This window comes from Scylla paramamosain, chromosome 2 (assembly GCF_035594125.1).
Source record: "Scylla paramamosain isolate STU-SP2022 chromosome 2, ASM3559412v1, whole genome shotgun sequence".
Lineage (NCBI taxonomy): Eukaryota > Metazoa > Arthropoda > Malacostraca > Decapoda > Portunidae > Scylla > Scylla paramamosain.
In genome coordinates, this window is record NC_087152.1 from 3,263,807 (window position 1) to 3,290,000 (window position 26,194).

General features: G+C 48.8%; 1 protein-coding gene across 1 annotated transcript in view; it reads left to right on the forward strand.

Annotated features, from left to right (window-relative positions):
• LOC135108530 (dentin sialophosphoprotein-like) overlaps positions 1–26,194 on the forward strand; it is a 130,689-nt gene that overhangs the window by 61,616 nt on the left and 42,879 nt on the right. Inside the window, 5 exon segments of the mRNA XM_064019646.1 lie at positions 7,160–7,322; positions 9,625–9,721; positions 24,898–24,916; positions 24,918–24,941; positions 24,943–25,003. Of these exon segments, the coding sequence (XP_063875716.1) occupies positions 7,163–7,322; positions 9,625–9,721; positions 24,898–24,916; positions 24,918–24,941; positions 24,943–25,003 (361 nt within the window). The 5' untranslated portion in view covers positions 7,160–7,162.

The following is a 26,194-nucleotide window of genomic DNA, read 5'->3' on the forward strand; positions in this document are numbered from 1 at the left end:
AGAGAGAGAGAGAGAGAGAGAGAGAAGACTGACTGACTGGTGCTTTTGCTGTGTCTTCGGCTTACGGGAACGTGACACCAGGTATAGCAGCCAACAATACCCTCTCTCTCTCTCTCTCTCTCTCTCTCTCTCTCTCTCTCTCAGCGGGAGGGAGACGGAGGGACGTGGTGGTGGCGGGACGGAGTGGGTCAGGTCGGTGGGGACGAGTCGGGGCGGGTCGGGGCGGGGTCGGTGTTGAGCCTCACGTTTCCCGGGGTTGGCTAGCCGCGTGTGGTCCGCCGGCACGAGCTGGGCAGGTACTGGGGCGGCTCGGGTGTCGGGGCTTGGATGTGTTGCTTCCTCGCCCTCTGTGTGGCTTGTGATGGGCTGTGTTCATCCACCACCACTGCCACCACTATTACTACTGCTGTTACTATTGTTACTGATATGGTGTTCTTTTGTCTAGGTTCAGGGCGTGGGTGTGGTCCTGGTGTCTGGGTGGGCGGCCAGGTGGGTGGCGGGCCGGGTGGGTCGAGAAGAGGTGGCCGCCGCTGGTCCGCCACAGGTAGCCGCCGAGGTGGTGTGGGGCGGGGCGTCTTAATTGACTTATGACGGGTTAATGGGGGTTGGGTGACGGGGGGCGTACACAGCCTCTGACCGTTTACTTAACTACTGTGTGTGTGTGTGTGTGTGTGTGTGTGTGTGTGTGTGTGTGTGTGTGTGTGTGTGTGTGTGTGTCGTAACGCGTGGTGCAAGGCCTTGACCACCAATCCGACACAAAGGGAGGCTTGTGGTGGACGCCTCACACCTCATAGGATGTTCACGACGCACGGTCACCACGCGGCGCGCCAACACCACAGCGAGCGAAATCTTGACAAAAGGTTACCTCTCAATTAACTTTCCTCGTATCGGACGTTTACAAGACTTATTACCAAACAATTCGTGTCTTGAAGCAACATGTCACGGAGAAGATTTTAGCGTCTGCTCAGAAACTCGAAGGGGTGATCGTTTCTTGTAATGGTGATTGGAAAAGATAAAGGTTTACTTGACAATGTGCTCTGTTTACTACTCAAGTCTGTACAATAGTCCTCATCTGTGGAGTGCTTGGTCATAACCGATTATTTGTAGAATGAGCCGCACTTTTAAACACTGTGTAAGGACTGTATACTTTCAAAAGCCCTACGTATGATTAGTCAGACTCTTATCTGTGTTTTCTCCTCTTCATGATGCAGGATCCACATTAAACAACCACCACAACCATAAAATCTTGCAAACCTCGACAACTTACAGTATAACCTGCCTAAACAAGTCGAAATAAACAACAAAACACTTAGGAAAACACACTCACTGAACACGTGGGTGAGTGGAGCATGTCGGCTCTTGAAGGAGGACATGCACACCCGCAAGAGACAGACGAGACAGACAAGACAGACGAGTGACGGCCCCGGATGTGGTGTAATATAGGAAGTTGCTCGGGAAACAGTCATGTCAGTTAATCGGAAGCACAAAACACGGGGCACGTCATGGCGCAACGTATGAGAGATAGCGTGACGGAGGCGCTGCGGGAGGTGGATGATGTGTGTGATGAAGCCACAAGGAGAGGAGAGAACATTGGACGCCTGCTGAGAGAGAGAGAGAGAGAGAGAGAGAGAGAGAGAGAGAGAGAGAGAGAGAGAGAGAGAGAGAGAGAGAGAGAGAGAGAGAGAGAGGCTATGGGGGTGGAAGGAGAGTACAGGATGATTCGCGTTTATGTGTGTGTGTGTGTGTGTGTGTGTGTGTGTGTGTGTGTGTTGGCAACGTTCCCGTATTCGTATTTTTAATAGTAGCACGTTGATAATTGCCTTCTGTAGTTTTTATTCTCTCTCTCTCTCTCTCTCTCTCTCTCTCTCTCTCTCTCTCTCTCTCTCTCTCTCTCTCTCTCTCTCTCTCTCTCTCTCTCTCTCTCTCTCTCCTTGTACTGCGAAATGAAAACATCGCTAGAAATTTTTGCGACGACGATATCAGAGTCTCAGTCCCCGTCCCCCCTCCCCCCACACATACACGAAGATGGGGGAGGTGTTGGGGTGGACATATTAGACAACCCCCTACCTCCACAGCCCGACCCTTCAAGACAACATCCCATTTCGCTCCCCCTGCCATCCTGCCCCATTCCCATGCATACCGGGAGTGCCTTTCTGCGTTCCTGCACCTCCACTATAGCCTCTCCCTCACTGTCTCCTCGTCCCCGCCCTTCTCGCCTCCTGAAGATGACCTCGGGCGTTGGTCGGTTTAGTCGGGTGCTCCGTCAGGGTTGGCTAGTGGCGGTAGTGACGAGGGAGTATTCGTTTTCTTAGGTACTGGTCGTAGCGAGGAGCAAAGTGGTAAGTGGAGGGAAAGGAGGAAGAGGGGGAGGAGGCAAAGAGCGTGAGCAGCAGGAGGAGGAAGAGAAGGGAAAGTTGCCAGAGAAGAGAGAGGAGGAAAAAAGATTGAATGAGGAGGAGGAGGAGGAGGAGGAGAGAAAGTAATTATAGGAGAGATGCAACAAGACTATATTTCATTAATTTTCAAGTCCTCAGCCAACATTTTCCTTCGGTTACTTTCGTTCAGGTGTGAAACTCGCCGAAAAGGAATATCGCAGGTGAGATAGACAGGTGCGTCACTGTCGGCCTCTTATCAGGTGTATAATGAGCAGGTGTGTCAAGGAGCAGTGACCTGGGCGGAGCATAATTAGTGTGCGGCTCACCTGGGTCTGCTCCGGCGGCCCGAGCCAGGTAGACAACATCATAACGGTGGCCGGATGCTCCCCACTCTCAGGCTCACACTAACAATTTCTCGGCTGTTCCGCCCATCGCGCTGTTATTATCGCTGGGAGGGCGGCAGAGGTGGAGGGAAAGTGCTGAGTGGAAGGGCGGGGGAGGAAGGTGTTGTGTAGCGGTGGTGGTGGCGTTGGAAGGAGGAGTTGGTGTTGTGAGGTGGAGCTGGCTGAGTTATGGGGCTGCAGATGAATGGTGGTGCTGTGACGAGTGGTGGAGGGAGGGGTGGAGGAGACGTGCTGAGTGTAGGATGTGGAGAGGTGTTATAGTGGTGAAAGGACGGTGTTGCGAGGAAGACTGTGACGAGTTAGAGATGCAAGTGAATGAATGTTGACGAGTATAGTGGAGGTGGTCACGTAGTGATGTGGCTGGAAGGAGGGTGGAGGTACTGTGAGTAGAGGAAGGCGGTGGCGTGAGTTGTAGAGGCGGAGAGGAATGGCGATGAAGGTAGTGAAGATACATGTAGGCTTAGTGAAACTGACGGAACAACAATTCTGTAGGACAAGTCTTAGGTATGGCTCCATTTGGTAGGCTTGTCTGTTTATTACGTTGGTCGAGACGTGGATGTTCGACTTTCGCAAGACTTCATTAGGTATAGAACCATGACCGCCATTATAGTCATTTATGCTAATAGTTAACAATACTCTCAAAATTATTACTCACGTGTTTTTTTTTTTTTTTTTTTTCTCCTTCGTACACGGAACAGTAGTAGTAGTTCTAATTGTAATCGTCAGTGGTAATGGTTATCATGTTTCATCGCTGTCGTAGGATTTACATTACTCTTTCACACACGCACCAGCAGCAGTCGTGATGAATTGACACAAAGCGAAGAGAATCAGCGTGACGCGCCAGCAGCAGCGTTATGCTCGACTTGTGGCGGCGAGGCTCATGTCTGGTGGGCGGTGAAGCGAGGCGAGGGATGGGTGGGTTAGGCGGGGTGGGCGACACTGCTCCCCGCCGCCCGTCCATCCGTCCATGCGCCCCGGCACGAGTCGACACGAGAGAGGCGGAGAGAAGGGGAGTGATGCATGTGAGGCGGAAGGCGGGAGGCGAGGAAGATCGGTAAGGTGCGAGAGAAAGGTGAGACGGAAGGAGGTAATGAGGACGGCGAGCTACCGAGGTCTTGGGCCGGTACAGTAATCGCGGCCACGTCCCACTCTTCCATACTCCTCCCTCGCCACTCCGGGATGCGCCGCGCCGCCCTCCAGCCATCCACCGCCCATGTGAGGGGAGAGAACTTGACCCGGACCATCGATCCTTGCGGGAGACGGAAGGAAGGAGCAGCAGAGGAGCAGAGGAGCAGCCTTGAAGAGGGGCGGCCGCCAGACAGACCAACACTACCACCAGACCACACTGCGGGGGCGAGTGTTATGTGGGCTGCTGAAGGCGGTGCTTGATCTGGTTTGGTCTAACTTAGATGTGTGGCTCAAAAATGCGATATGCGCGTCATCTAAAACACACGCACACACACACACACACACGATGTTCACCAGTTACATACATACATACATACATACATACATACATACCTCCTAACAAAGACAGGGAAGCAGGATGGCTGACCGAGCTAGAAATTTCTTTCAACTTCAGTTCTCGAAATCATATGTTAAGCCCAGCGACAGAGAGAGAGAGAGAGAGAGAGAGAGAGAGAGAGAGAGAGAGAGAGAGAGAGAGAGAGAGAGAGGGGGGGGTGGAAGAATATTGACGTAAAAGGAGGAGGAATGGATAAAATCGAAGGGAGGAGTGGGATCATGACACTGGAGGAGGTAAATATAAAATCAGGCAGTAGTGTGGAAGTTACGAGGGAGGAAGGAAAGGGACACGGAATGGAGAAGGTTGAACTTGAAGAAAGGAGGCGAAGACACGGAGGAGTGAGTGTGTGTGTGTGTGTGTGAGCGAGCAAAGGGAATGCGGAAGAGGAGGAGGCGGTGGCGGCGGCGACTGAATTACAAGGAAGAAGAGAGAAAGAAAGGGAGACGTAAATGCATATCATGAAAAAGGAAGCAGAGGAGGATGAGAAGGAGAACATGGAGGAGGACAAAGCTGAACTACAAAAGAGAGAGAGAAAAAAAAAGAAAATGAGAAAATGTATATATAAAGAAGGACGGAGACAGGAAGGGTAAAGAGAAGTAAGGAGGATGAAAATAAGTAGAAATTTTAAGAGAAAGCGCACTGGTATCAGGGGAGACGAAGAGGAGGAGAAGAAGGAGGAGGAAAAAGAGAGAAAAAGAGGTATAAGAAGATGGAGAAAGAGTAGAAATTTTAGAAAGTGTATCTGTATGGAGGGCGAAGGAAAGGAGGAGGAGGAGGAGGAGGAGGAGGAGGAGGAGGAGGAGGAGGAGGAGGAGGAGGAGGAGGAGGAGACGCCATGTTGAAAGTGTCACGAGGCAGACAGCTGAAGGACACTACTACAACAAACACTCTCACCGATTTTCTTAAATACTTCGAGTTATCTCCTTGTCATGCCCTTCCCCTCTCTTTCCTCTCCCTTACTCTCCCCTCTCAACAATCCTCCTTTCCTTCTCCCCTCTCTTCCCAAACTCTCTTTTCTCCTCCTCTCCTCCATCTCTTTCCCATTTCCGTTTCATCCCTGTAGTGCTTTTCATTATTTTTTCTCCTTTTCGTTACATTTCCCCTCACAAGTTCTCTGGTGTCTTCCTCCCCTCACTTTTCTTCTATCCACTCCTCCACTCCCTTTCCTTCCCATCTCTTTTCTTCTCCCTTCCTCTTCCGACTTTCCTTCCTTTTCCTTCACATCACTTGGCACCCCTCATCCCTTCCTCCACCTGGTGTTTGGGTTGTCCTCTTTTGTGGCGCTACTTGACACTCGATATGTGAGGGGCGTGGTGTGGGGCGGCTGTGGTGGGCCAGAGAGGGGTGGAGCAGGCCTGGTTGTGGCGCTGCGGTGTGTGGGATGGCGGTGGAGGCGACAGTTTTGGTGGAGCGTGAAGCAAATGTGGTGTTGGTGGTGGAGGAGGGGGTTATGGAGGTGAAGAGGAGAGGGAAGAGTGTTTTCTGTGGTGAAGGAAGAGGAGGAGGAAGTAATTGTGAGGGGGGAAGGGAGGGGAATAGAAAAAAAAAAGAAGAGGAAGAGTGGAGGAGGTGGATGAGGAGAAGGAGGAGAAGAAAAAGAAGAGAAGGAGGAGGAGGAGAAGGAGTAAGAGAGGAGGTAGAGGAGAAGGAGGAGGATAAGAAAGAGAGGTGGAGAAGAAGAAAGAAAAACAGTTAAGAAAGAAGAGAAAGAGAAAGAGGAAGAGGAGAAGAGGAGGACGACGAGAAGGAGAAAGAGGAACGGGAGGAGGGAGAGGAAGAGGCGGAAAGAGCAATGACAGTAATAATAGTGATAGACAAAACATCGGTGATCATGGCTGTGGTTCCCGGTGGAGCAGGAGAGCAGTGGTTACAGCAGCGGTGGAGATGGTAGAGGTGGAGGAAGGGACAGGGGGAGGAGGCGTGCAGCAGCTACAGTACCGTGTGAGTGTGGAGGGGCAGGGTGGTGGGGAGGTGTCGCGTCCCTGGAGAGTAGCGAGTAGGGAGTGTTGAACGGTGTATGGGCGGGCGAGAGAGAAAAAAAGAAAAAAATACAGAGAGAAGAGAGAGAGAAGGTCTTAATAAATAGATAAAGAATGATAGACTTTCCCAGGTGTGTGGCGGGTGTCGCTTCTTGTCAATTAAGACCATTCCCACGTGACCTACCTCTCCCTCCCTTCCTCCCTCCCACCCTCCCTCCGTCTCTGTTTCCCTCTCTCACCTCCCCCTATCTTTCCTCTCTCTCACCTGGCGGGTAAAAAAAGAATCAGGACAAGAAATATGGGCTTACAGACAAAAATTACTACGCTCGAAGGGAGACACAGAGGAGGGTGCTAATGAAAAGGAACTAATGGACGTTGTAGTAAAGGAGGTGGGAAGGAGGGAGTAGGAGTAGGAGGAGGAGGAAGAGGAGGAGGAGAGTGGTAGGGACAGAAAGGAGAGAGATTAAAAAGAAAGGATCAAAGTATGAGGCAGTGAAGGTAATTGCGTTAGGAGAGAGAGAGAGAGAGAGAGAGAGAGAGAGAGAGAGAGAGAGAGAGAGAGAGAGAGAGAGAGAGGAGAGGGTGTGAAAGGTGTGTGCGTTTGTGTGTTTGTGTGTATGTGTGTGTAAGGTGAGTGTCTGAGGATTTTTGTTATATTTGTTATGAAAGTGATGTATTTTTTTCATCTTTCTTGATGTTGTGTATCATTAAGTCTATCTATCCATCCATCTTGCTGTATGTATGTATGTCTATCAATCTATCTACTTGTCTACCTTTATGTCTCTGTTTCTATCTCTACTTATCTCTTCATCTATCCACCTACTTATTTGTATGTTTATGTCAGAAGAATAACCCTACCCATTCTGTCTTTTCCAGGGGATGGCGGCGCCTGCAGGAGGAGGCGCGTCAGGGAGCCAGGTGGCGGTGGGGTCTGCGGGCGTGAGTGTGAGCCTGTCTGAGCTCAACCCTCACTTCGTCTGCGTGCTGTGCTTCGGCTACTTCGTCGATGCCACCACCATCACAGAATGCATGCACACCTGTGAGTCATACCTGTGTCTTCAGTAACTCGTCTTGTAACTAAACCTTTTCAACTTTTTTGACTTTATGAAAACGCTACTTTTTTTATTTATTTATTTATTTATTTATTTTTTTATTTGAGTGACTAGATAATTTTGAACTACTTAATCGTATCTTATGGTGCCAGTGATTTCTTTTCATTCATTCCGGTAACTGATCCTGAATGACAGTGCGGTGATTATTACCGTATTTAAGAAACACTTAGCGACTTTCAGCAGGGAGGACACACTAATACGTGCACGAAAGGGATCTGAACTGCATTGCTGTCAGTCATGTCTTTAGAAAGTACACTCAAGCACCAAACCGTGATCCCTGAGCCGACTGAGGGGAGACCATACTGAGAAATAATACAAATAAATATAAACTACACCTCTCACTCTCTTCACTATAATCACTATTGTCTTCGGAAACCAAACTCGAGTCAAAAAACTTCCACCTAACCACCAAACAGCCACAAGAAGACACCACAGCTAGCCAAGACTCCCTTTACTCCTCTCCTCTCCTCCTCCTCCTCCTCCTGATCACGTTATGGTAGAATATTCCTATAAACACCATTCTTATCCCACCTTTCCTGCCCAGTCTTCACACTCCCTCTTCCTCCAGCGGGTAACTCTGATGACCCGAGATAGCAGTGTTCAGCGGGGATCATTCAGGCTACAGTGTGTTATTTCCTATTCACTCTAAAGTCTTGCAAGAGTCTTTACATCACCACGCGGGAGACACCCAGTACTTAGTCTCCTCGCCCTTACACGCCACACAGACACTTACTCTTGCAAAGGAGACTGATGGATGAATGCATAGGAGGGAAAACAGAGCGGTAAGGAGCGGTAAAGACAGAGGAATGGAGTGCATGGAGAAAGGGAGGAAATGAAGTGGAGGGAGTAAGAAGCATACACACACACACACGCAGAGAGAGAGAGAGAGAGAGAGAGAGAGAGAGAGAGAGAGAGAGAGAAGAGCACTCGTGAAGATGGACTTGAGTGCTGGGGTGTGAAAAGAAAGGCAAGACGGAGACAGGAAGGAGAGAAAAGAATGACAGAAAGAGGTGAAATGCGACGTGCGGAGGCGAAGAGGGATGAGGAAGGAGACCAGGAAGAAAGGAAGGACAGAGAGTGAGAGAGAGAGAGGGGTGGGGACGTGTATGTGATGTATAAGGTAAACTAACCTAACTTAATCTAACTTAGCAAGGAGGAGAACGAAAAATAAAACAACAGTGTGTGGGGATGTGACCTGAACTTACCTAACCTAACTTGAGCTGAACCTAACCTCACCTCACCTAACATAACCTGAACGTAAACTAACCTAACCAAACCTAACCTAAACTTAAACCTTACCATAAGAAAGAAAGCCAGAAGAGGCCCTGGTGTGTGGCGTAAGGGCGCGGCAGGTGGCTCTGGGGAAAACTAATTTGAAGGTGTAATCACGGAGCGGCACAGTAAGAAAGATTAATCATGGGGATTGTAATTGACGTAGCTCACGAGACTCTGCCGGTTTGTCACTGCTTACACCCGGGGAGTCGTGTGTGTGTGTGTGTGTGTGTGTGTGTGTGTGTGTGTGTGTGTGTGTGTGTGTGTGTGGGGGGGGGGGGGGGAGGTGTGGAGAAGTTTTAGGATTCTGTGTGCATTCGTACATACAAGTGGTTAATGTGTGTGTGTGTGTGTGATTTTGGGAGGTGGTGTATATACTCGTAAAGAGAGAGAGAGAGAGAGAGAGAGAGAGAGAGAGAGAGAGAGAGAGAGAGAGAGAGAGAGAGAGAGAGAGAGAGAGAGAGAGAGAGACACACACACACACACACACACACACACACACACACACACACACACACACACACACACACACACACACACACACACACACACACACACACACACACACACAGCGTTGGTTGCCATGTTTGGTGTTTTGTGGCAGGTGTGTTTAAGCAACAATGATTTATTCTCCTCCTCGACTTGACACTCAGCGCTGCTCTCTCCCTCTCCCCACCCCCACAGCTTCCCCGACCCTCTAACCTTGCCCAAACCCCATAAGCTACCCACGAACCCATCCTCCTTCGCACATTCTACTACTACTACTACTACTACTACTACTACTACTACTACTACTACTACTATTACTTGTCAGCAGTACACTTCATCTGCCGCTCCTCCCTCTCCCTCTCTCCCTCTCCTCCCCTCTCCGTCTCTCTCCCAGAAGTGGTGGTGTGTTTGAGTTGGGGACGGCAAGAGTGAGGTAAGCTAATTATCACCTTTGTGTTTCTGTTCCAGTTTGCAAGTCGTGCATCGTTAACTTCCTGCGCACGAAGCGGCACTGCCCCCACTGTGACACCCTCCTCACCAAGACCCGCCCCTACAACAGCCTCAGGTGAGTGTGCTGCCCTAACATTCCTCATCCTTGTCATCCTCAGCCTTTTCTATGCTATCCTGTTTCTCCCAGTGATAGCGTAGAATGGTTACCTAAACTGCCTATAGTAAGGATTTCAAGGTCTGGTGCTGTTTGAATTTCCTTTGTGTTTCTTTGTATTCCTCCGTGTATTGCTATCGCTCGTAAACTAGACGTTAAAGAAAAAAAAAAAAAAATTGCTATCGCTCGTATTCGTAACGCTTTCGGTTCGTATTCGTAAATGTTTCCGCGTCACATGTGTTACGGGCTGTTGTGGAGGTTGTTTCTGGGTCCTCAAGGATGCTTTCGTGGTTGTAATATTAGTTTTAAAAAGTATTCTGCTTCTTCACTTGATAAAACGTTCATAAGAATCCGGTTAATGCTCTCTATAATCTTTTGAGAATAGGACACTTTTAAGTTCTATTTTCTGCGGCCACAATCTTGCTAAGTCAGGTTCGCATGAGTAGCTGTCGCCTTGTTCGTGTTGACTGCTTGTTACGTCTTGGCGTCTCACTGTACTTTCAAAGGCCACATAAATGATAAGCCACTTCATACCTTTTTTTTCCCCCTTCGAAGGTGCAGATCTCTCTTAAACTTACACTTGATCCATGAACACTCTTGAAGCAGCATGAGTTGAGGTATCGAAGCGTTTAAAAAAAATGCGAACCGAAGTGTAGTTTCACAGTCTCTTAAGGGCCAAGGGGTTTGCTGCTGCTGCTGCTGCTGCTGCTGCTGTGTTAGTGTTCCTTTGTGATGTGTGTTCCTTTCTTCTTCTTCTTCTTCCTCTTTCTCTTCTTCCTCCTGCGGCATGACACGATTCAGCCTCCTCCTCTTTCCTCTCTTGCTTTATAAATATCTTCCTTCTCCTCTTGCTAGGTGACTCTTCCTCCTCCTCCTCCTCCTCCTCCTCCTCCTCCTCCTCCTCCTCCTCCTCCTCCTCCTCCTCCTCCTCCTCCTCCTCTTACAAAATATTTTAGTCCAGTTATATTCTCTCTCTCTCTCTCTCTCTCTCTCTCTCTCTCTCTCTCTCTCTCTCTCTCTCTCTCTCTCTCTCTCTCTCTCTCTCTCTCTCTCTCTCTCTCTCTCTCTCTCTCCCTCCTCCTCCTCCTCCTCCGAGACACTCTTCACAACTCCGTGCAACAATCCCTAGCAGAGCAAACACCCCAGAAGTCAAAGTTACCCTCACGTGGCTCGATATTATTGACGTTATTTTCAGTCAAGAAAGAAGAAAAGAAACAAAAAGTCTTGCCAGGCTGGGAAGTGGGAGGTGCAAATATACCAACAGTGTAATGTAAACTTCTTCCGCGCTTTTTCCTGTCCGTGTTTAAGCACTTTTTTTTTTTTACACCCTCTGGCGTGTCTTCATAAATCCGCGGAGACCCAGATGAACGCTACTTGTGGCGGGCGTGTGTGACCCGCGACGCCCTCACCTACCGCCACCCTCCGGCCTCTCTCCCGCGTCACGCCCAGGACACTGTAGTCTGACCCGTGCGTCCCCCTGCACAGCGGCGAGGACATTAGAGCCACGGAATACCCAGAAGGCGAGATCAGAGAAGCTGGGAGTGGAAAAGAACGAAGACAAGTGGGGTGAGCGTAAAGAAGAGGAACGCCACGAAAGGAGCAGTTCATCTCAATAAATCTACCTGATGCGTGGCGGCCGCGGGCAACTCCCAGATTGATTGTTTATTGCATTTTCCGTGATTGGGTAAATATTTCCTCTTTACGGAGCCTCCCCGTGGGCGCCGCCGATCACGCTGCTGCCGAGGAAGCTACGACTCGCCGCCACTCCCGTCGACGGTTGCGAGAATTGAAGGAAACCGCACAGACTCTCGCCCTTGTTACCTCCTGCTGCAGAGGCGCCTGGCTGGGTTGAGTTTTCCGCCGCCTACTGGAGTCTGGGGCAGGAAAGCATGACGGTGTGCTGTGGCCGCGGCGGAGGGCAAAGGGGGCAGGGAAGGGGCACGGAAAGAGACAGGGATGAGGCAAGGGAGGAAAGGAAAGGGGTTGGAGGAAAGTGAAGAGGCAGAAGGAAAGGAAGATGGATGAAAAGGAAAGGGAGATGAGGGAATGGAGTGGGTACAAGGAAAGGAAAAGGGAAGATGTAGGAAACAGAGACAGACAGAGAGAGAGAGAGAGAGAGAGAGAGAGAGAGAGAGAGAGAGAGAGAGAGAGAGAGAGAGAGAGAGAGAGAGAGACCGGACGAGTGGAACTGTGACAGAAGACGATAAAATTTCATCATACGAGTACACCTAGACCACATTCTCTCTCTCTCTCTCTCTCTCTCTCTCTCTCTCTCTCTCTCTCTCTCTCTCTCTCTCTCTCTCTCTCTCTCTCTCAACTCCCCCTTTCCCACTCCACCCTCATCCACATTCCCTTCCCCACAATCCCCGTAACCCAATCATCACCCCCTCCCCTCCCAGTACCCATTACCAAGGCCAAGAACAACAGCCCATCACCACAGCAGCCCGCGTCAGGAGCCATAGGTGTCTAGCCCGGCCTTGCTAACGATGCTTTCCTAACTAATTCATCAGCTTACAAGAGCACGGCCCTTAAGGTGACCTCGTGTATGACTTAAGCATCAACTTCACCGCGAGGGATACACCTTTACGTCATTCCGATTGACGCGCGTGAAACCGTCCTTATGGTATTTTAAACGGGGTGGTAAAATGCATGAGGCTTGATTATTGAACGTCTAAGAGTGAGGGAGTGAGCGAGTGACGGGATCAGAGAGAGAGAGAAGGGGGGAAGGAGTGTTTTGGCTCCGTCGTGTGTTGAGTGTCTAAACTTCTGAGGGAGAGTGCAGGTAGGGAAAGGTGTGGCTGATCTGATATACGAGGCAGGAAGGGCGGCAAGGTGTAAAGGCAGGCAGGTAAGTATGTAGTGATTATGTGAGTGGTGAGTGGTGAGAGGGTGAGAGAAGTGCGTGCGTGAGAGTGAGAGGGCAGACATAACGAGGGGAAATAATTCATTGGGTGAGGGAAAGGGGAAAGAAATCATAGAGTGAGAGGTGAAGAGAGGGGAAAAAAAGCGAGGTAAGCGGAGGGGACCACTAAGTAATATTATAAATGAATGAATGAGTAAATGAGCGAGTGAGCGCGTCATGGGGGAAGCATATGATAAGGAAAACAAACAAACGAAGGGGAAATGAGGTAAGCCAACGGTGTAGATAAGGGAAAATAGATAAAGGAGGAAGGAAGAGAAATGAGGCAGGATATGTAGAGAACCAGTAAACAATGTAAACGAATTAATTAATAAAAAAGTGAGCGAATGAGTTAGGAGAAAAAAAAAAAAGAGGAAAATAAATAAATCCTCATCTTGTGGTGTGTTTATGAATTATGAGAGAGAGAGAGAGAGAGAGAGAGAGAGAGAGAGAGAGAGAGAGAGAGAGAGAGAGAGAGAGAGAGAGTGAGAGTTGAGCAAGTGTGGCTAAACAAAAATGTGAGAAAACGACCTTCAGTGTTGCTAATGGAAGGTTGGATAGTTTGTTGGAGAGATGGATGGTTGAAAAGTTGAGTGGATTGCATGGCATGGACAACTGACGAGTGGTCGTTAGGATTCATGTATAAATTGCAGGACGGTTTGGGGTGTGGATGGCTTGAATGGATAAAATGCACGGATGTATGGTTAGTTAGATAGTTACACTGCTGGATGGTTAGTGAGATTAATAATTTTGAATAGACATGCTTGGTAGAATAGATATATTTTTGACAGGGTAGATGAATGCTTGTATTATAGTCACGTATTGAAAAATGTTATAAACTGTATAGAATTCAATCTGCATTTTTAGCTCCAGGAATCTGTCACTATTTGTTCAACTTTGATTGTTTTAATAATGGGACAAGGACAGGTGTGGAGGAGCAAGGGGAGGAGCAGGTAAGGAGATTAAGTGGTGTGGTTAGGGTATCGTAAGGACATGCACCAGCACAAGGACAAGGCAAGGAAACCAATTACGACAGGAATTAGGACACCGCAGAGGGAGAAAAAAAAGAAGAAGAAAAAAATTAAGTGTTCCTGATGGAGGGGCGAGGATCTGCGGAAGGAGAGAAAATATGAGTAAAATGAAAAGAAAGTAAGAAAAAATGTTAGGGAGAAAAAAGAGGAGGAAATGTTTCTGATGGAGGGATGAGGGAGAAAAAATAATACGAATAGGGTGGAAAGATAAGAAAGGAAATTGTTTTCTTAGTTCATACTTGTGGAATCTAAGAAACAGAAAGAAAAAAAAAATTAATATAAAAAGTAACGTGTAAATATTTTTTTTTTTCAAACTATTGCCAGAAAAAAAAAACTTGCAAGCACTTGGCGAAAATTTAATTAGCGTGTCTTGTATTACTGACCTTTTTGTTGCTGCCTAGTGCTGTATGATTCACGAGGGGACACGCGTCAGGCTGTGCTGTGCTGTGCTGTGCTGTGCTGTGCTGTGTTGCGTTCCCTGCTGCTGTGTTTTGCTGGCTTCGTTTTGGAGTCGATTTTCATTTTCTTTTCTTCGTGATATTTTTTTTCGTTTTCTTTATTTATTTGTTTCTCTTGTTGTGTTCTTTTGGTGTCTTGGTTTTGAGTTGTCTAGATTTTGTTTCTCTCGTCTCTCTCTCTCTCTCTCTCTCTCTCTCTCTCTCTCTCTCTCTCTCTCTCTCTCTCTCTCTCTCTCTCTCTCTCCTGCTCTCTCTCTCTCTCTCTCTCTCTCTCTCTCTCTCTCTCTCTCTCTTTCCACCAGGTCTCATTCTTTTCTCGCTCATGGTTCTTCTGTCTTTCCTCATCTTGCCTTCCCTCTCTCCCTCCCTCTCTCTCTCACCCTCTTCCCTCTCCCCCTCTCACTCTTTTTTGTCTTTTTTCTATTCTCACTTTTTCCCCCTCCACAACCACAACACTCAGTCATTTTCTACATTCTTTCGTTTCAATCTCACCCTCTTTCTGTTTTTTTTTTCTCTCCCTCTCCCCCCACTCCTATATTCCTCCCGTCCCTACCCGTCTCTCTCTCTCTCTCTCTCTGTCTCTCTCTCTCTCTCTCTCTCTCTCTCTCTCTCTCTTCTCTCTCTCTCTCTCTCTCTCTCTCTCGGGGTTATGATGATTACCTCAGGAGGGGGAAAAAAAAAGCTACGGCTGGTTTATTGGTTGGCGGCCTATTGCTTTGTCAACTGCCTCAAGCTTCCGGTGTAATCCATGTTTTTTTCTTAACCTTTCTTCTTTTTTTCTTTCTTTTTCATTTTTTTTTTTTTATTCATTCTCTCTTCTTCCCCCTCCACATCAACTTCCCAGAACCTTTTGCCTATGTGTGTGTGTGTGTGTGTGTGTGTGTGTGTGTGTGTGTGTGTGTGTGTGTGTGTGTGTGTGTGTGTGTGTGTGAAAATTTGATGTGGTCGTGGCTGGCAGACCGGATTTTGTTGTGTATACTTTTTTGAAGGGTGTTTTTATTATTTTTATTATTTTCTCTCTCTTGTTTATGCTGTGTTATGTTAATGAGGAGGAGGATGTTGCTGCTGCTTGCTTTAGTAGTAGTAGTAGTAGTAGTAGTAGTAGTAGTAGTAGTAGTAGTAGTATAAAATATAAGTAATGGGTGTATGCTGGTGTTGCCTTTCCTGCAGTGTCGTGGTGGTGACGGTCACAAACTGGATTGACGGTGGACTGATGTTCTTTGTTGTGGTCTGAGTGGGGAGTGTAATGGTGTATTTTTTGGGCTGGTATGGCGATGACTTGTATAGGCGATGTTTTGGCGGTTAGCAACCATGGCGGCGCGTGTAGTGATGTTCCATGATGTAGCAGTGATAGTATTGCGCCAGTATTTGAGAGCCCTACCAGTGACATTGTGTGAATATATTTGCATTGACGAGATAAAGATAGTGGTGATGAGTGGATATCTGAGGCCTATACGGATAAAGGCAGGTGTAGGTGTGCTGTCGAGGGTTCAGGCTGTCCCATGCACTACTGAAGAAGATCCGTACGTTGCGCCGACCACCAACACAAGGGAATATTGAAAGAATAAGAAGTAGGTGTAGAAGGCCGCGTCGCAGGTGTGTTGAGGCTACAGGTATGTTGTGGCTCCGGCATGATTTGAAAGAAAGAAGGAAGGAATCGAAGGAGGGAGAAGGAGTCAAGAGGAGGAGAGAGGCTTTCGTGGAGGAAGGAGGGAAGTTGTAAAAGTAATGAGGGTTATGAAAATACTTAATGTTTCGGAAAAGAGCGAGAAATGGAGGGAGAAATAGGCGGGCCGTCGGAGGAATGGAAAAGTGAGGGAGAGGGAGGAGTGGAGCGGCAGGCTGGCCGGGAGGGAGCGAAAGAGGGAAAAGTGAGAGTGACATGGGGTGGAGAGTGGAAAAAGGAAATAGGTACTTGATGTTTTGTGTTTCCCCTCCATTTTCTTTTTCATTTCTTTTTTCTCGTTTGCGTATCTTTGGGGGTGAAAAAGCGCACAGTTTTCTCGAGTCTTGGCTGAGGACAATGGCGGCGCCGAGGACGTGGCATCACCCCGCCGCTCGATACACACACAACACACACACATCATATCACACACACACACACACACACCACAGGATCTGGAACCATCTGGTTAAGAATGCTGTGATGCTGTGCTACGACAAACCTGCGTTACTTGGATGCTGTGTAATCTTAATACACCACCTATCACAATCTTTAGTGGTGCATTTAAGCTGTGCCAGTGACTGACTAATAACACTATAATGCCATGCAAAAAAAAAAAAAAAAAGAACAGGATCATATTATCAAGTAAACTTTCTCCTCCCTTCCATTAATCTTAGTAATAAATAACCTTTCCTTATGAGATTCTAAATAACAGCTAACAAGTCCCTACCTAACAAGATTTCTTTAGGGAAAAGACTCCTTAAAAATATGGATCTGAGTGTCAATACAGAGTGAGGGCCTAGCTAGTGTGTGTGTCGTGTGTGTGTGTGTGTGTGTGTGTGTGTGTGTGTGTGTGTGTGTGTGTGTGTGTGCCGCGAGAGCTTGCCAGGCTTGTGGGAGTCAGCGGAGGGTGTGAGGTTGTCAGGATCGTCGCTAATTAATTACGGGTAGCGTGTTGGAGGCGTGTGCTGCCGCCGTGTGTGTGTGTGTGTGTGTGTGTGGTGTGTGTGTGTGTGTGTGTGCGAACGGCGGTTGAAGGAAGGGAGGGAGAACCAGCGCAACGTTTTTAAGTGGTGAGAAGATTTAAAAAGTTATTGTTGAGAGAGAGAGAGAGAGAGAGACGAGGAGAGAGAGACGAGAGCAGAGAGAGAGAGAGAGAAACAGGTAGGTAAGTCATGTTTCCGGGTGACGCTTCAAGTTACACTCTCCTCTCCCCCTCTCTCTCTCTCTCTCTCTCTTTCTCTCTCACCCTACACCCTACTTTCCCATCTTTCCCTCCTGTTCTTTCTCCTCCAACTCCCTCCCTCTCCCTCCCTTATTTGGTCCTACTTCGGCTATGCTCTGCTTCCTCCCTGGCAGCCTCCCTCCCTCCCTTCCTCCTTCCCTCTTTCCTCCCTTCCTTCCTTCCTTCTTCCCTCCCAGTAATTGATTCTCCACTCTACAACATTCCCTTCTTGAAGACTCTCTCTCTCTCTCTCTCTCTTCTCTCTCTCTCTCTCTCCTCTCTCTCTCTCCTCTCTCTCTCTCTCTCTCCTCCTCCCTTAAAGATTCTCGCTTCCATCCGTTTCTCTCTCCCTCCGTCCCTCTTCCATCCTCCTTCCTTCCCTGTACGTAAGCCTCTCTCTCCCACTACTCTCTCTCCTCTCTCTCTCTCTCGCTCTCTCTCTCTCTCCTCTCTCATCTCCTCTCTCTCCTCTCTCTCTCTCTCTCTCTCTCTCTCTCTCTCTCTCTCTCTCACCTTTCCTCCCTCCACCACACCCTCTCAGCCAGGTTCTCTCCCAACTACTTACTACCTGATCCCCTTCCTCATTAGCTCTGCCCTTCAAAATCCCCCCTTCTCTCTCTGCCTCTCTCTCTCTCCCTCCCTTCTTCCTTCCATCTCTCCTTTATCCACTTTTCCTTAGTTTCCTTTCCTTTCCTCTTCTGCTATTCGTATCTATCCATTTTTTCTCGCTTTTCCTCCTTTTTTCCCTTTACTTATTCTCTTCTTGTATTCTTTCCTTTTTTTCTTCTTTCCTTCCTTTCTTTCGTCTTTTCTTTTATCTATCCTTTCCTTTTCTCCGACAACTGTTTTTCTTTGTCTTTACTTCCCTTTACTTCTTCCTTCTTCTCTTCCTTCCTTTCTTTCTTCTTTCTATCCATACATCCATCCATCCATCCATCCTTCTTTCCTTCCTTCCTTCCTTCCTTCCTTCCTTCCTTCCTTCCTTCCTTCCTTCCTTCCTTCCTTCCTTCCTTTCTTTCTTTCTTTCTTTCTTTCTTTCTTTCTTTCTTTCTTTCTTTCTTTCTTTCTTTCTTCTTTCCTTCCTTCCTTTCTTCCTTCCTCATATTTCCCTTTTTCCTTCGTTCCTTTCCTTTCTCATATCTTCTTGTATACTTCCTCTCCGCAGCTCCCCGCTCATACTTACCTTTCCCCCTCTTTTCCCTCACTGCCGCCTTTTCTTCTCCCCCTTCGATTCCCTTCGCTCTCTCGGCTTCCCTCCCCTCCGCTGGCTGTTTCTCAAGGGGAAGGAATATGTTCGCGTTAATTTTCGGAGACTGCCTCTGGCGCGCTCCGGCTGGCTAGTGCATATCTCCTTGCTTGGGACCGTCTTCTATAACGCTGTGCTGTCTCACCAGGACGTACCTTCAGAGGCCACAGGGATGATCTGCCGGGTTCTCATTGCTGTTTCTCCTGTTATTAATGTAGAAGCCTTGTTAATCTGTCGCTAGAACCGTAGAAACATCCCCAGAAACCCGTGCCACTACTTCAAATAGTAGAGGCTTTTGAAAGTAGAGGAGGTGCAGTGCGGAACTGTTTCGGAACATATGGTCCTTAGCTCTCAGGAGGGAAGAGGTAGAGGAGGGAGAGTAGGAACACAAATGAACTCAAAGGAAGAACAAACATCTGACCTATCGATCCCGGCGAGACTTTGCTATGAAATAAACTTTCTAAAGTGAGAGATGTACGTACGTAAAGTCTTACAGAAGGGGAAGGAACAGAAGATGAGGCGGTGTGGGAGTGTGGCAGTGCTGTGTGTCCAGGGCTGAGGTGGTGCTGTATGGACGTCACTTAGGTCCTTCTATGTTCGTGCGTGTGTTTAATGGGTCAGTTATAGTCGTGTGTGTGTGGCTGTGGTGATTCAGTGATGTGGCTGATGGTGGTGAAGATAATATGATAATGGTGGTGGTGGTGGTGGTGGTGACAGTGGTTAGTAATCGTGATTGTGGTGTAATGGTGATGATGGTGGTGGTGAGTGATGATGGTGGTGGTGATAATAGAGAGGAAGTAGTAGTAGTAGTAGTAGTAGTAGTAGTAGTAGTAGTAGTAGTAGTAGTAGTAGCAGCAGTTAATCACTGGTAACTAGGAAAGGGTGTTAAAAGTTCCTGTAGTAGTAGTAGTAGTAGTAGTAGTAGTAGCAATATTAAAGTAACGTTGATTGCAGCGATAAACAAGTACCGGTATGAGAGTATTATGATGGTTCCTGTAGTAGCAGTAGCAGTAAATAGCAGCAATACGTAGTAGAAACAGTGATAGTTGGAGTCGGTGGTTAGGCTCTGTAATTGGTCACGTGGAGATATAATCGTGTCCGGATGGTTGATGGAGGGCGCCTGGTTTATGGCAGTGGCTGTGGTTGGCGCTCTTCGGGAGGTGGATGGTTGATGGCTGGCTGCTGTGGTGGGTCAGGATTTATTGAAGGCTCATTAGAAAGGGATTTTTTTGTGTGTGGTGGTGGTGGTGGTGGTGGTGGTGTTGGTGGTGGTGATGGTGGTGGTGGTAGGTTCACTGTGTCGTCAACTAGTAATGAACTGTTTACGACGCCCCTGCCTACCTCCTCCTCCTCCTCCTCCTCCACCTCCTCCTCCTGCCACGATTTTTTTCCTTTCCATCTTTTTCCTCTTCCTTCATAACCTCTTCTCTTCTTTTTCCCTTTACCTTTCGTCTTTTCGTTCATTCCTTTCTCTCTTCTCTTCTTTCTCTCCCATATCCTTCGTATTTTGCTTCTTTCGTTCTTTCCGTCATTTCTTTTATTCTACTCTCTCTCTCTCTCTCTCTCTCTCTCTCTCTCTCTCTTCTCTCTCTCTCTCTCTCTCTCTCTCTCTCTCTCTCTCTCTCTCTCTCTCTGCTTCCCATTTCCTTGTGCTTCCGTTCATTCTGCTTCTCTCGTGTCTTCATCGCTTCGTTGTCAAACCCACGCGCGTTCAGTCTCCTTTGCAATATTTATCAGGCATCAACACTGCGACCAACAATAGCTCCTCCTCCTCCTCCTCCTCCTCCTCCTCCTCCTCCTCCTCCTCCTCCTCCTCCTCCTCCTCCTCCTCCTCCTCCTCGCCGTAAAGATGATAATAACCCCCATAATCAGAGTACAGTAAATCTGACGTGTGTGTGTGTGTGTGTGTGTGTGTGTGTGTGTGTGTGTGTGTGTGTTTACTTGTGGTGAAGGCGCGGGCTGAGACACGACGCACAGTGATAGTGGTGGTGGTGGTGGTGGTGACTGGTGGTGGCTGGCGTAAAGGCGACCATCCGGGTGACTCACGCTCATATTACTACATACACCTGTCCCTCTTCTCCCCTCGACTTCCTTACCTTCCTTCTTCTTTCCTTCCTTCCTTCCTTCCTTCCTTCCTTCCTTCCTTCCCTGTTCCCTTATGGCATTACTTTGTTCTCCCACTTACCTCTATCGCTGTTGTTGTTGTTGTTGTTGTTGTTGTTGTTGTTGTTGTTGATTTTCTTGTTGTTGTTGTTGATTTTCTTGTTCTTGTTTTCGTTCTTCTTCTTGTTCTTCTTCTTCACCCTCTCCTCTATTCTCCTCCATCATTCTCCCCTCATTGTATTAACTGCCCTTCTTTTCCCCTTCCTTACTCCCCTCCTTTCCTCCGCTTCTTTCTTTCTTTCTTTCTTTCGTTCTTTCCTCTGCTCCTTCGTTTCCCCCATTCGTCCGTTTGTTCCTTCCTTCCTTTGATTTCTGTTTGTTTTGTTTGTTTGTTTCTAACCCCACCCTTCTTCGTTTCTTCTCTAATTTCCTCTCTTTATCACTGTCTTAATCTCTCTCTTTTGTTGTCCCATCCTTCTCCCCTTTCTTTCAATCCCCCCACTTTCATTCCCCTTCTCTCTATCTCCCTCTTTGTCTCTACGCGTCCCCTCTATTATACATTTATTATCTTCCTTCTCTCTCTCTCTCTCTCGCTCTCTCTATCTCTCTCTCTCTCTCTCTCTCTCTCTCTCTCTCTCTCTCTCTCTCTCTCTCTCTCTCTCTCGCCATTCTACCTACACCCTCTGCACCCATATATTCCTCGCACACACACACACACACACACACACACACACACACACACACACACACACACACACACACACACACACACACTCCAACACAGCAGCAACATTCTCTCCCACTCACTCTCTCTCTCTCTCGCTCTCTCTCTCCCCCTTCCCTACTACCACAACTCTGCGTCCCTCCTTCCCCAGCCAACACCCTCACGCCAATTGGTTTAATTTCTATAATTGTGGAGGGAGAGGGCGGGCGTGATGGGACTGGGAGGGGAGGCGGAACACTGGTGGGATCGGGTAATGGTGGTGGCGGCAGGGACATTGGGGAGGGTCAGGGGAGGAGGGGAGATATAAGGGAGGGGAGAAAGGGACGTGGAGGTGAGTATGCGACTGAAGTGGTGACAGGCTGGGTGGACGGACGGTGGAGGAGGAGGAGGTGGGAAGGTTAGAATTGGAAGGTGGTGGCTGAGGATGTTGCCGTGAGGTCTCAAGCCATACCAGACCATCCACTCCTCATTCTCCACTCTCCACTCCTCCACTGGGCTCCTCCTCTAACCCATCCTCACGTCCCTCTCTCCATCCTCCTCCTCCTTTTGATGAGCTTAGCAGACGCGAGGTGTTAGCGTCTCGGAGAGTGGAGCAGCAGGAGGAGGAGGAGGAGGAGGAGGAGGAGGAGGAGGAGGAGGAGGAGGAGAGGAAAGTAGGGATATGGTGATGGACTAGCAGAGGTGTGGTGGAAGAAGAGTGGGAGAAATGCAAGGATGTGGTAGAGGTGTGGTGGAGGAGTGGTAGGGAAGCAGGGATGTGGAGGAGATGGAGTGGAAGGGAAGGGAAGTGGTAGGGAAGCAGGGATGTGGTGGAAGAGATGTGGTGCACGGGAAGGAGGGAAGCAGGGATGTGGAGGAGGTGGATTAGAAGGGAAGCAAGGATGTGGTGGAGGAGGACTGTGGTGTTGCTTAGCTTGGAGAAGGGAGTGTGGTGGTGGTGGTGGTGGTAGTGGAGGTGGGAGGGGTGTCCTTGGCGTGAGGCGTGACCTTGAGGTGTATGTGTGTGTGTGTGTGTGTGTGTGTGTGTGTGTGTGTGTGTGTGTGTGTGTGTGTGTGTGTGTGTAGTGTGTGTGTGTTGCATTGATACAAATGATAGGACTCGAATAACATGTTTCGGTCACTTTATGAAACCGGTCTTTTCCTTTCCCTCTCGCACACGCACACACACACACACACACACACACACACACACACACACACACACACACACACACACACACACACACACACACACACACACACACACAGAGAGAGAACCTTTTGCGTCTTGCCTGCACCACTTCCAACACTACGCACTCCGCCTCGCGTGGCTGAACCTTACAAACTTGTCATGCCGCTGCTGCTCCTCCCCTAATTTTTTTTTTTTTCCCCTCTGAATGAATGAACGCTCCTCAGACTCCCTCACGCTCTCACCTTCCTTCTCCTCCGCCTGTCCCTTCCCTCCACCACGACTTGCTACCCCAAAACTTGTACCCTGAACCTTCTTTTAGTAACCTTCCCACAGCTGCCTCAAGGTCTATATAAGGGCACGGAAAGGAGGGAAGGAGGCAGTGAGGACGGAAGGAAGGAAAGGAGGTGGGAAGATGGTGGAAGATGAAGTGACGCAAAGCTGGGATAAGATGCTGGGGAATTTTGCTGGATTATTGTTATATTTAATCCCTTCACCTTGTGTTTAATTGTGTTATGTTCATTACTGTACGATTATGTTTAGTTTACGGTGTTTTTTTTTATAATTGAAAGGTTAAATGTACATAATCTTTAGTTAATTATACACTATAAATATATTTCTTCTATTTTAAATTATTCAGTTAAATGCGTGTAGTTAAAAATGGAAGTTTACAGTGACATTTTTCTAACTGTAAAGAAAGATTCAGTACACATAGTCTCTAATTACTCACTTTAACTGCACACACTTCCTCCTCCGACTATATCTATTCTGGTAACCGCGTGTAGTTCAGAAATTGTTAGTAGTAGTGAATGAATTACTTCTTCTTAGGCCTACGAGCTTAATGGCTTTCCTTGTAGGCCTCCGTAATTAGCTACACGAAATGGGTGATGCCGCTCGGGAGATGGAGATGCTCGTGGGAAAGCGGGCGAGTTCCCGTGACGAGCGAGCGAGCGGTGTGGCGGAGCTGGGAGAGGAGGCGCTTCTTTCTGACTGACGGTTTGCGTAACTAAAATAATGTTGATACGCAGGTGAAAAATCTCTCTCTCTCTCTCTCTCTCTCTCTCTCTCTCTCATCTCTCTCTCTCTGCTCTCTCTCTCTCTCTCGTCTCTCTCTCTCTCTCTCTCTCTCATGTGCACGCGCGCGCGCTCTCAGGTGTCTCCCGGAGAAAGAAAAGCCTTTGAATAATTCACCGCCAGCGCTCTGTTCTCTCTGATGAACAAATTGGCTCCGCTGTTTCTCACTTGAATAGGAAGGGTCAGGGAGATACGGAGGGAGGGCTGGAGGGGCGGAAGAGGAGGAGGAGGAGGCGAGGAAGGAGTACTGGAGGAGGGAAGGTAAGGGTAGGGTGAGTGAGATGGGTTTGCTGGGGCACGGGGCTTCTAGGTGGGTATCGAAGCGGCGTGGGCGGGCGTGGCGGCGTGTGACTGCGTAGGTGCGGTGTGTGGTAAGGCGTGGAGGGCGTGCTGGTCGAGGCGTCGTCCCTTGTAGTGGCGGTGTGGTGGGCCCTGATTACAGAGGCGGCGGGCGGGATGGGTCTTTGTGTGCGTGTGTGCGTGCGGTGTGTGTGTGTCGGAGTGTTGAGATGGTGGAGTGGTGGAGTAAGGTTTTTGGTCTAGGTACGAAGGCATGGAGAAAGAAAGAAGGAGAGAGAAGAGGGAGGGATTGTGGATATGTGTGTGAGGAAGGAAGGATCAGTGTGGAGAGAGAGAGAGAGAGAGAGAGAGAGAGAGAGAGGGAGAGGGAGGCAGGTGAAGAGTTGGGGGAGGGCAGAGAGAGGAGGAGATGGGGTTGGGGGATGGCGGAGGGCTAACATGTCAGATCAAAGGCACGATAAATCAGCTCGCAGGGCCGCCACCAGGAAGCAAGCGGTGTGGGTCACTTCGTTAGCTTGGCCATCTCCCGCACACCCCTCGCCTCTCGTCGTCCTTGTGCTTCATTGTCTTGCCCTCGTCGTTCTTCATGTCGTTTTGGTAAAGGTGAATGTACACAGTGTTTGCCGGATATAAATTTTGAGTTCCGTCTCCGTCTTATCTCCAGGTGAATCTTATTTTTTTGTCTCTTGTTATACGATTATCTCTCTCTGTCTCTTTCTTTGGTGCTCGTGGTGACTTTCTCTTCGTATATCTCTTGTTTTTATATTTATTTGAAGTGGTGTTGCTCTGCTGAATCTTTCTTGCTGTAGTGGCTCGTGTGTGTATGTGTGTGTGTGTGTGTGTGTGTGTGTGTGTGTGTGTGTGTGTGTGTGTGTGTGTGTGTGTGTGTGTGTGTGTGTAAACTTGATCATTCACTCCCATGCTCATATTCTTATTCATGGTGCTTACATCCTTTTCTCCTTTTCAATCTCACTTGCAACTTCAGGATTTCACGTCTTCGTAATCTTCATTCATTCATTCAGAGCGACGTTCGTAATCCGTATCCTCTTAAACAGTCTTAACTTTTTTTTCATTCCCCATTTTTTTCTCCTTCAATTCATCACGTCTTCCTTTCGTTCCCTTTCCCAATTCCTTCGTCAGCACGAATGTATAACTTAGTGTTTCGTTCCTTCTGTGGGAGGCTCACACGTTAACCTCACCAATTATACCCCAGTGTCTGATGAATCCCGTGTCTCCTTTCCCGCAGGCCCGACCGGGTGATGCAAAGCGCTGGTGTTCAAGACAGTGCCGAGGCCTCTTCCAGGTGGAGATGAAGAGGAGAATCGAGTTTTACCAGAGCCATCCCCATGCAGGTGAGTCCCAGGAGGGTAAGAGAGAGAGAGAGAGAGAGAGAGAGAGGGAGAGAGAGAGAGAGAGAGAGAGAGAGAGAGAGAGAGAGAGAGAGAGAGAGAGGAATGAACGTTGGTGACCCAGTAGTCTGATTGTGTCATGGCAACAGTTAGCAGTGGCACGTTTTTTTGCTTAGGTAATTTTCGCTGACAAAGGGATTATCTTTCTGCTCACACACTTGCGTTCCTCGCGTCGTCAAGGGCACACACACACACACACACACACACACACACACACACACACACACACACACACACACACACACACACACACACACACACACACACACACAGCTGTTGCCGGGTAGCGTGATGTGCAGAACCACTGAGGCGGTGACAGGGCGGCGCCGTTTCATGGGGCTGGTACAGACCGGTGGAGCTGCTGCCGGCGACTCCCAAAGAGGCCACGCCAGCAAGAACGTGACAACTAGTCTCGTCATACCGCACGCAAGGCACATGCACGCCTCTTCCCTGCCATGTCACGACCCACTTGAGTAACAGCACACGCCCATCTCCCCCACGCCCCGCCTGGCTACGAGCACACGCCCACAGCCCCGCACGCGTCGCCGCCCCTACTCAAGATGACCATATTTTTCTCTCCTCCTGACAGCCTCATTACTGCCGTTCCCGGGGAGTCTGATTAATAACTTTTTTCCCCGTGTCGGCGTCTGGTGGCAGCCGTCCCCGCGCCGCGCCGCTAATGTAACAAGTGTTCCTGGCTGCCCGTCCCCGGCCTCCCGTGCACCTGAGGGAAGTGTCACGAGGAAAGGCCGGTGAGTTACGCGAGGGACGCCTCCAAGATTAACGCAGCGCGGCCAGGCGGGAGTGTCGGGACTGCGCTGCGGGCATACTGGAAAAGGTCGCTGCTGAGACTCGGCGCCGCTCAGTTTTAATTGAGTAGGACCTCGACTAGTGTTATCTGGCGAGGCGGGCGTGTCAGCGTGTTGTGTTTCCCACCACCTCCCTGCCTACCCCAGCCTTACCCTCCACTCCTCCTCCTCCTCCTCATCATCCTCCTCCTTTTCTTCTCTCCTCTTCTCTCTTTCATCCTCCACCGTCCTCCACCCGCTCAGTCCTTTTTCCTTGCCCTGTCCCCGAGTTCCTTCCCCACCACCACCACCCGCTCACGAAGGTGTCAAGAGTCGTGGGTGGAGT